The following is a 10,467-nucleotide window of genomic DNA, read 5'->3' on the forward strand; positions in this document are numbered from 1 at the left end:
AGACTGATAAGGGTTCTTGCTCCTTGGGGAGCTCCAATGAATCCCTTTCTGAGTCGTCGGGCCTGTCTATGGGTAAGACACCATAGGTTTGAGGTCCTTGGTCGACATCATTGGTTGAGAAAAGAGCTATGGCCTGTGTTGGTTTTGTGAACCATACTGGCCCAGCTTCTTGACTCGGTACCAGATTGTCTGGGAGTCCTCCCAGAAATGGAATGCCTAGTTCAAAATCATGAAAGTCAGTTGAAATCAACCATCCTAGCATAGTGTTTTTTGGAATCAGCACCTCATCCATGCCTGTGTTACACACAGCAATAGATGTGGTCCTGGAGTCAAGACTCACCTGGTTCGTGGCTTCCACGGACAGTCCCAAGTTGAAAAATGCAGGAGAGGGTTGAAAATATGCCTGTTTATGGCTAATAGCTTGTCCAGCTATTATGTGGATTCGCACCATTAGGTTAAGCACCTGAGGTGGTACTGTGGTGTCTTGGTTGCTAGCAACTTGGCAGGCCTCTGGAATGGTCTGCCCAGCCTTAAGGCTCGCTGTGTCTAGCACAGGAGTATCCTTTGTGGCTGGTTTGAGGGACCACAGCACCTTGTTGATGGTGTCCACATGGACACCCAACCTTACCAAAATGTCAGAGCCTATGTAGGATGCATGTGGTAAGTTTTGGATAACGAGAAATGGGTGAACCAGTTCTCGTTGATTCCAGTTCAGTTTTAGGTTAATGACTCCTTCTGCGGTCATTACCTGTGAACTATTGGGAACTAATGGAAAGCGGAAAGCTTTTTTAATTAGTTCTAGACCAACATGTTTGTGAACCAAGGTTTCGTAGAAAGCTCGGTTAATTGCTGATTTATCTGTCCACAGAGACAGTACAGCATCGTTGGTGTGGGACCCTTGGATCTCTACACCCTTAACTACCAGTGGTAGGTAGTGTTTGGTGGACTCTGCCTGTTCCAGCTCACAGAGGAGGCTGTCTTGTTGAGTCAGAGTTTGGACCTCTTGGGTTTCTTTGGTTTCACATGGTGTTAGAGGAGTACTCACCGGGCTCGTGTCCTCGGCTGAGGAGTCCTTTGTGCCTTCCGCGGTACCTGCTGTTGGGCAGTCTGTGTCACACTCCGGAGGCGTTTCTATTGGCAGTGGTTTTCTCACTGTTGTCCACATTGTTTGATCACCATAATCTATAATCGCGTTGAAGCGATTTATAAAATCCTGGCCAACCAAAAATGGGAATGAGTCAACATGGGTCACGTGTACCGGGTGGTACAGTGTCATATTGCCAATCTGCATGTGAACCATTGCTATAGCTGTCAGGGTTGTTTTCGTTTCTGAGAGACCCTGCATTTCTATAGCACAATCAGATAGAGGTATTATCCTGTTTTTCTCGGCTGCGGCTGTCCTCAGCTCCTCGAACAGTTTAGCTGACATAATAGTTATGTCTGCCCCACCGTCCAAGAGTGCTTCGTGTGTGAGGACACCTTCGAGTGTTACTGACAGGTACGCCTTTTTGGCGGCCCCCTTTCTGATAAAGTTACACAGAAACCTTTTGGGTTTTTTCTGACGCTTCTTCACGCGTTCAGATTTATCTGTGTAATCTTGGTTTGTCTGAACCGTCAGCACAGCTGTAGCTGTTTCTGCGTGTTCAGCTTGCGATGACTGGTCATCGTTTGTGTGTGTGATTACCCCCCTTTCATCCGATGAGGGGTTGTTTGAGGCAACAACAACAGCGTCTTGGTGTGTTTCACCGACATCTGTAGTGTTGTCATTCGCGTCCAGAGATGCTGTAGTGAGTACCTCACTGCATAGTGCTTTTGGTCGGCTTCCCTTGTCAGTGTGTTTCAAATCTTCTAACATTTCACGCAATTTTTCTGTCTCTTCCGAGTTCAGAGGTGGAGGGCCTTTTTTCTGGGATTTTTGTGATTTTTTCGCCTCTGGACGTTTCGTCCGAGGTGGGGGGGCGGCTAGGTACGTCTTTTTGGGGTTCCTCTCGGTTCCCATTTTTTTGCGTCCTCCGCTGGTCCCATTTACGATAATCACGTTCGTCCTCTGCAGGAGGAGCCTTTTTATCCCAGCGTGCACCTTCATGATGCGGTTTGTTAGTCTGAAAATACTGCCTTTTTTCTCCCTTTTTAGGAGGGGGTGGCGATGCACGCCTTCCTTCTAATTCTAGGGAGTGGGGTTTAACCTTTACACCAGGAAACACTTCTATGGGCGTCTTGGCATGACAACGTGCCTCAAACACGTTCACAGCGCACTGTTTAATCTCACTGATGGATTTTTCTCTGTAATTTGCCATCATTTGCACTGACGTTTGAATGTCAGGATGGAGATTTTTGCTGAAAACAAATTTAAAACCTTCTTCTTCCTCCATTCCGGTTTCATTTCTGTTACCAAAATAAGCTTGGAAGATTCTTTTGTAATAAACTTTTGGATGTTCATTCTTGCCCTGCGTGACCTTGTCTGCGGCTGGATACCCAGTAGGCCCTGCGCAGGCGTCGTACTCTTTGATCAGAGCTTCACACAGAAGTTTGTAATCCCTTCTCGTTGCATCTGGCAGACGCTCGATGAAGGTAAACACATCTCTGTCCGAAGTGAGTCGTATCAGACTGATTTTATCTTCTACCGTAGCGTTTGGATAAGCTCTCAATCTGAAATCCAGATCTCTGAGGTACGCTTTCGTTCCAGCGGAGCCCAACGGTTCAGGGATGAAACGTTGTACATATTTTGAGAGTTTTAACAGAGCATCCATTGAAAGAGGAAGTTGCCATGCACTCTGTTGCATGTTTGGTGGAGGAGGCCTGTTCAGGTCTGTTCCTACCACTTTATGTGAGGGTGGATTAAGAGCAGGAAGTGCAACAACGTCTTTCTGAGGTGTTTGTGGGTGACCTGGACTCTGTCCACGGTCTTCTCTGAGTTCCAGACAAACTCGCCCCACGTCAGAAATCTTGTTTGTTGCTGCTCTTAGATTTTCTTCACATGTTTTTAAGCGTTCCTGTGATGTGTGATAATCACTTTCTAAACGCATCATTAGCTGTTGCAATATGTGTTTATCCATTCTGAGTTCTTCCAGCTTTTTGTTAAGCACATTTATTTTGCTATTCAGCGAATCAATTTCTGCATTTGCATTTTGCTGTAATTGAAACATCTGTTCAGAATGTTTTTTTGTGAGGATTTCGTGTTCACCTTTAAATTGAAGGAAGTGTTCTTCAATTCTCTGAACCACCTCTTTTTCGCTGTATAACCTTAATGCAAGGTAATCAGCTTTCTCAACAACCGTATAGAATGATTCTTTCAACAAAATTGCAATTTTAGCCAGCTTTTCATAACTTGACTTTATGATTTCTGTAGAGGTCACACTTTCTGCAACCCCCTTCAGATTGTCCAATAACTCTTTTGGGTTCATGCGCTCTGTCTGAGTCATATATGGATGTAGGGACGGTGCCAGTAGTGCGAACGCATTCTCCAGGCAGTCCGCCACTCCTTTTGGGTCAAAATCTTTTTCTAACACACCTGTCATGTTTTCACTGTGTAGCAATTTATCTGTTTGAACAGTTGCAAGCTTTAGATATTTTACAGGTAAATATTTGTATTCAAGTCAATGAGTTTTCACACTTATTTTAGCTTTGGGTTTACACAGAAGTACTGTTATAAGTCAACTTATTCAAATGTGGGTACCTTTCTCAGGTTTTACCCCAATTCATGAATATTTAAGTAAATGCCCTTTTTGCAGTGTTACTTTTTGTGCTTATTTTCCACAGATACTAGAGTACCAAGCTGTTTTTAGTGTATTTACTCTAAAACATTGAATTTTTTATAAACCTGCAAATTTTCCTTTAGTCTCACAGCAATATTAGTTTAAAACGTTTTTTAAACCGTTCTGTTCCAGAAATTTGCTATTTTAAAAAGTTACTCATCAACCCAGGTGGGTGAAAAGAGAAAAGAAATTGATGATGAGGAATAATCAGTCTTTCTTCAGAAAAACTGTACTCCTTTCTCCTGCCAATAAGTGGAGTTGTTAAAGTATGTAAGGCCCCCAAATGATGTCATCATTTGTTGGTTTTGGAGAGGTGTCTTCTTCATTGTCGCTTGGCATTTTTCTTCTATTTAGAGTTTAAACAGGAGAATTTTAATGTTTTAGGTTTTTCAAAATAAATAAAATCAGCAAAGTCTCTTCGTCTGATATATTTACTTTTATTTAGTGATTTATTAATTAAACGTGCACTATCCTTTTAGCAAATGAGTAAACTTTTTCCAACTTTGTGAAAATCTGTAACTGTTTCTATTTTTTAAAAAGTTAATGTTTATTTTTGTACCTTATTTTTAAAGGATTTAACAGTGAAATAATCTTTTTGGTGAATGCTCGTTTGCATAAGTACCTTATAACTTTTAAAATGCAAGATAACAGTAATTTTCAGCTTTAAGGAACGTTTATTGACTCGAAAATGCTTTTAGAAAGATTAAAACGTTTTTAATTTCACTATTTAGACCTAATAAGCGAGTGAAACCTGTCTTCTCAAGGTTCGCCAGAAGATGTCAGCCTTACCTTACTAATTTTAACTCAGACACTGTTTGTGTTATCCACTAGGGGAGCTATAACTTCCTGTGGCGTTCGGTTGACATCCTGTTGTTAGCCGCTTAGCTTGAAGTTAGCTTCGGCTAAACTCGGTCAAAATCAACATTTCTGAACGGATTTTTTACACAAAAGTGGCACAATTTCAACAAACACGACTTTTTAGCCTGAACATGAGTTTCTGGAACAATATTTGTAGCTTCCTTTAGTGATTTTAAGCGTAGTTAAAACTCCGGTCGTTAGCTTGTTAGCTTAAAATTAGCATCGCTAGCTTTGTTTAAAAACATCGTTTTTTGACGAATTTTAAACTGTAACGTGGCAGGATTTCAGCAAACAGGCTTCGAAGCATCTAACCAGTGTGTCAAAACCACTTTAAAAGCGTTTTTTAGCTTTAAAAAAGCAGATTTTATTTCCCTATGAAAATGAATTTCATATCCGGGTCACGTGACTGAAATCACCAATGGCACGCAGCGTAGGGTGAGAGGAAGTGACGTAGCCACGTCAGTCAAACCTTCAACCAATGAAAGCGCTCCACAACAGCGAATTCAACCAATCAGGAAGCGTTTTCTCTACCTAGCAAGTTAGATTAGCTTAAAATAATTCGTCACTTTTTCGTCTTTTAAACCATCAAAATGCACTTTTTCTGTTAAAAAATGTAACGAAACAACTTCTAACTGTGTTCTGAGATGGCACTCAGCTTTTAAAACGTTTATCCATCTATTCAAAATACTCGTTCCAACTGAGCAGAACCGAACCACAGCCGGGTCTTAGCAGAACCTCGTACCTTAAACAGAATAACGTATTCCACAGCTCATCAGCCTTTAGTTACACGTAACAGACGTACAATTTCAGCTTACACAAGACTTATGACACAATTTCAGCTTTTAAAACATTGCCAGCCCAACGCTTAAACATGCAGCGTTTAGTTGCAGAGTGCAGCTCCAAGCGCGCAGCTCAGCCGCTGCGTAACATTCACAGCTCATCAGCTGTTACTCTTTCACCATGCCAACACGTAAAATCAATTTACACACGGATTAAACAGTCATTCATGAAATTCGTACGAGGCCACCAGTTGTAGTGATGTACATGAGGTACGTGTCACTTGTTGTATGACACAATATATGAATTATATATGCATACAATATTCACGAGTTCTTCATTTTTCTGACTGTAAATGCCGTGCATTGAATTTAACAGAAATGTGAACGAGAGACGTTATTTATCTTTGACCCATCAAATGAATGGAATCATTTATTTTCAAAATCAAAGTTTAACATCAAACATTTACATTAATTTGGCAAAATATGAAAATAATAACAGACAGTTTCACAGAAAATGAACTTCAAATCACTCGGCGGTGATTTGAGGACTTTGCTTCAGACATTTCTAAAAATATCTGTACTGTTTTATGAGAGAGAGGTGAGTTTAAGAGTAAATTGAGATTTATCTTACAGAGGAATATGTGAGGGAGATTTAATCTGTTTAACCAGAAGTTGCACGCTCCGTCCGATCTCAGCTTCTCACGGTACACTTGGTCAAAATAGAACCATCTACCTGTTGACGATGAATCAGCGTTGGATGTAGTTCCTTTCTGACTCGTTTCAGCGTCTCCGTCGAGAGCTACCAAACCTTCAGAAAGTCGTGCGTTGATTAGCTCAAAACAGAATTATAATCCCCAAAAACCTCTGGATTCTTCATTGCTCTGAAGCTTTCAGAACCGACTGCATTCTCAATCTTCTCATTCTGTTAGACTATCGGACCTATTGTCAGCTCCCAATCCAACATCTCTCAGAACTCTCAATCTGACTTGAACTGGGAAGTGCCACATTTTATTTGGGTCGACTTCCTGTTCAGTTTAGAGCTTTCTGATTCGTGGAAGGACCAGAAAGAGGAGTGTTTTTGACGTAAGGTGTTTATCAACAGTCGAGGTCAGAGAATGAAACTTGTTTAACATACAGAAAAGATTATTGCAGAAGCAGCAGACTTTTTGGAGTCTACTCTTGATAATCTTCTGAAAAAGTTTAAACATGACATTTCTTCTTCAGTAAACATTTTAGTTGACCGAAGACCAACCTTTCACATACTTACGACAGCTTGCTCATTTCAGACAGAAAATCAAGAAAGGCATATTCAGGTGATTTCTTCTCTGAATGAGGAACAAAAATCATTACTTACTGTTTATGTAAAATAAAAATTAGTAGTTCTTTTCAACCTGTAAAGCATTGAGTGAACTAACACAATTTGATTATCAAAACATTTGTAAGACAGTAATGATTATAAAGAATTGTCTTTTCTGCTTGATTAATTCAAGAAAGAAAGTTCATCAGATGGCCCAGACTTATTCAGATCAATGAAAATAACAGTCTCTGTCCATCTGGTAGATTTGAGGTCATCTGGTTCACTACAACAATACATTAAAATACAGCAAAAAGCAGGAAATCACATCTACTTTATTCAAAATTTTGTGGGGGAGGACCCCCAGACCACACCCATTCCCTTGTCTGCTATTTGCGTTCCAGCATCGATCAGTTTACAAGTGAAGCCCTGTTACTTGATATGACTCCTGCTGTTCTGATTCTGTTCAGTTTTATGTGAAGAGTTTTCTGTAATAATCAGAACAAGTGGAAATACATTCATGTTCATTATGTGAATAGGTAAAGTTTTAAAGTGGTTTTTGATACTGGTAATTTTCTCTAAACTGTAATTTTTGGAAGTTGAAATAAAAAATGTCTTGTGTCTTGATTGAAAAATACTCCATGTTTAAAAGTATTACAATTGTATTAGCACTGTTATTGAACAGTTTTTAAGTATTTATGTTACACAATTATTTTTTATTACATTAAAGAGACAAATTTTAGAAAATTATTTAAGAAACTTGAGGGTTATGAGGGCGTCCCTGAACCCAAAAGTTTGAGAACCCCTGCTCTAAAAGTTTTAGGCTCATTGAGGCCCAAACTTTACATCACAAACTCTTTTGTTGCTCATGTCTTTCTATATCAAATGCAAATGTGAAAAGCTTGTAGAAACACGCAGGGTCATGATTTTAAGACATGTTTTGGTGCTCAAGTGTGATCTTACAGTTGGCTTCTTGCCCTCTTTCAGCATGGTCTTCCGTCTCAACACCCCCTGCACCGTGACCGCTCCGGGATACAAATGAACTGCAAGTTCTTCTGACTCGGCGGAGCTGTAAACAGCACAAATGTTTCAAGCGAACATAAACACGTTCAAATACACGCAAGAGTACCCGACCAGACACAGACACAATCTGCAACGCCACCTTTAACCCCGCTGTGTTCAGAGTTCATTTTTAACTACACATCGTTCTGTCGTGTTTTATCAGACGTGAATTTCACAGTGAATCCATTTAAAACTGCAGAAACAGGAGCAGACACGGATCAAGAGGTGTGCAGATTGTTTCAGTTCGGAGAATCAGAGCAGGAAGCTCAATGCAGAAGTCTAGAGAAGCCTGATGGAGATTAAGAGACAGAACCCAGAACCACAAGGAAAGCAAAACACCACCTACAGGAGAACTACTGACTCTAAAACTGCTCCTCACTGCGTCAGGAACGATGATGCAACAGCTTAGCTTCAAACGCTGGCATCAAATGTTAGCATCAAAACCTCAACGTCCGTAAAATTTCTCACGAACTTGAAATAACTGACAAATATCTTTCCTCATTATAAGAAGATCTTAGTGTAACAGGCAGCAGGCAGGTTTTAATTTAAAGTGTTCTAATATTACAACCATTCAGTTTTCAAACTGAGGCCTCGAGTGTTTTGTTGAGTTATGACACCCCCACGTGTTAGTTTTAACCCCCAACACGTTAATGTGAAGAGCAGCAGTTAAAATATAAACTGCATGAAGCAAAAACAAAGTCATAAACCCCAAAGTGACCATGTTCCTCTCCTCTGATCCACCGACTCACACTAAAGCACCCCCTCACTACACACACGGAGCGTTGGAGTGCAGCGGCTCCTGACAGGGAGGGGGTGGAAAAAGTAAAGGGAAGAAAGAGTTTGGTTCAGATCAAGCTGGTTCCAGTTGAGGAATGGGTGTACCTGCTGGGCCTCAGGACTCCTCTGTACGAGATGCGGGCCACACGGGTCACTGGGCCCAGAGAGTGATAGAACCGAGTCCTGTTCGGAATAGGATAAGACAGGACAGGATACGTGGCACGGGACATTATTAACCTTTGTGATTTATTCCACTTGGATTTTTTTTTAATCAAATTGCACAGGTTAGGTTTGATGAGGGGCAATCCTTTGGTTAGAAAAAATATTAATGAAAGTGAAGCACTTAAAAAAAATGACATTTTGAAATAAGGTTAATGTTTTTTAGGGTAGTTAACGCAAGGGCTCGCTGTAGTTCAGATGTGTGTGGCTCGATTTAAACAAAGCATATTATGCTGCTGGAGAAGCAAAAGCATCTTTACATCACAGCAAATTACTGAGTGCAGCTGTGCAGGGATGAGACGTGCCAGTCTTAGCATCATGGAGAAAAGCAATGCCGAGCCTGGGACGTTTTTTTATTTTAATGGCAGAAGCTTCATTAAAGAGATATGAAAATAAAAATGAAATGAAAATGTTTCATAAATTTTACGTTGATGTGATCTCAAGCGGACTTGAATGCGTTACCTCTCAAAAGCAGGCCAAGACATCTCTTCACTGAGCTCAGAGCCCTCGCTGCTCCCTGCACACGCACAAACACACACACACACACACACACACACACACACACAACCAACAAGCTGTTAAGATTTATAAACCAGTGGAACACCAAAGTCCCCTGTAGCTGAGGGATTTGAGTAGTAGATGTTTGTAGTTTTCTAGATGAGTGTTTTTTTTTTTCTGGACTGGAGTCAAACAGAGAATGAAGTAAACCTAAATGTTGTAATTAAGATATTCAAGAACAGAGGTAGGATTCTTTGATTTGTCCCAGGTGGTGCAGAGTGACACATCCTCGAGAGCGGAGGGAGCAAGTTTATCCACCACCAGGCACAATGACGGAGCTGGAGGGGGGTCATTGGTGGCCTTGACCACAATCAATTAATCTTTGGCCACCCCAATCATTTGAGGACACTATACTTTTAGGCAGCTTAGTTTACACAAACTATTAGGGTGGCCATTAAAACTCTATTGACTGATTTTATTTTTCCATACCTAGAGATTAGGCGTACATCTGTCAGTATATTTACAAAACCGACAGATTTCTCTCTTAAAATTATGATTTCATTCAAAAGGATTATATTTACAGGGTTTCAGCTCATGTAGTCATTTAATACTGATTACTTTTCATATTTGATCATTTCTTGAATTACTTTCATCATAGTACAGTAACTTCTCAGTATGGTTCCAAATATGAGCAAGAGTCGCACATTCAAACAGCCAAGACTTTGTTATTGCTTTAATTATTGACAGAGATTAATGACAGATTATAAACAACTGAATCTGACACTCACAGAGAGAACTCTGAGTTTTTGGGGTTTTTTTTGGTGTGGGAGCGGGGGGTGGTGGTGAAAGCTTAAAAAGACACACATCTTTGCTGTAATCTTCGAACCTGTTTTAGTATTAATGTTGAAGAACATTAATACTAAAGAACTAAGAACTAACATCAATACTAAGAACATTCTAAGAACTAAAGCACCAGAAACATGAGTCACAGATATTCAAACAGGCTGAATGAACTCCTGCAGCTGCCCTCTCTCAAGAACCACGAGGATGGTTTCGCGCTCAAGTTGGATTATACAACGATGACGACACTCCGAAAACATTAACATTTAATTCAGTTAGATTTTATATACAAAAGGGGAGGCAGAGCAGGGTCAGCAGTGGCTATGCGCATGTGTGCTTCTTCGTCTGCGAGCTCTTCGTCTGCGAGCTCTTCGTCTGCGAGCTC

The 10,467-nt window shown here is 40.6% G+C and overlaps 1 protein-coding gene across 3 annotated transcripts in view; it reads right to left on the reverse strand.

The window, feature by feature from the left end:
- The window catches only part of ralgps2 (Ral GEF with PH domain and SH3 binding motif 2), a 105,319-nt gene that overhangs the window by 11,537 nt on the left and 83,315 nt on the right, over positions 1–10,467 (reverse strand). For 2 of the 3 annotated variants that reach the window (XM_037698203.1, XM_037698204.1), the window contains 3 exons: positions 9,207–9,261; positions 8,631–8,708; positions 7,650–7,755 (listed from right to left, as the gene is read on the reverse strand). In XM_037698203.1, coding sequence (XP_037554131.1) covers positions 7,650–7,755; positions 8,631–8,708; positions 9,207–9,261 — 239 coding nt within the window. The remainder of the gene's footprint in view (positions 1–7,649; positions 7,756–8,630; positions 8,709–9,206; positions 9,262–10,467) is intronic. The other variant, XM_037698205.1, reaches the window with a different exon arrangement.

This window comes from Nematolebias whitei, chromosome 3 (genome assembly GCF_014905685.2).
Source record: "Nematolebias whitei isolate Nwh7 chromosome 3, NemWhi1, whole genome shotgun sequence".
Lineage (NCBI taxonomy): Eukaryota > Metazoa > Chordata > Actinopteri > Cyprinodontiformes > Rivulidae > Nematolebias > Nematolebias whitei.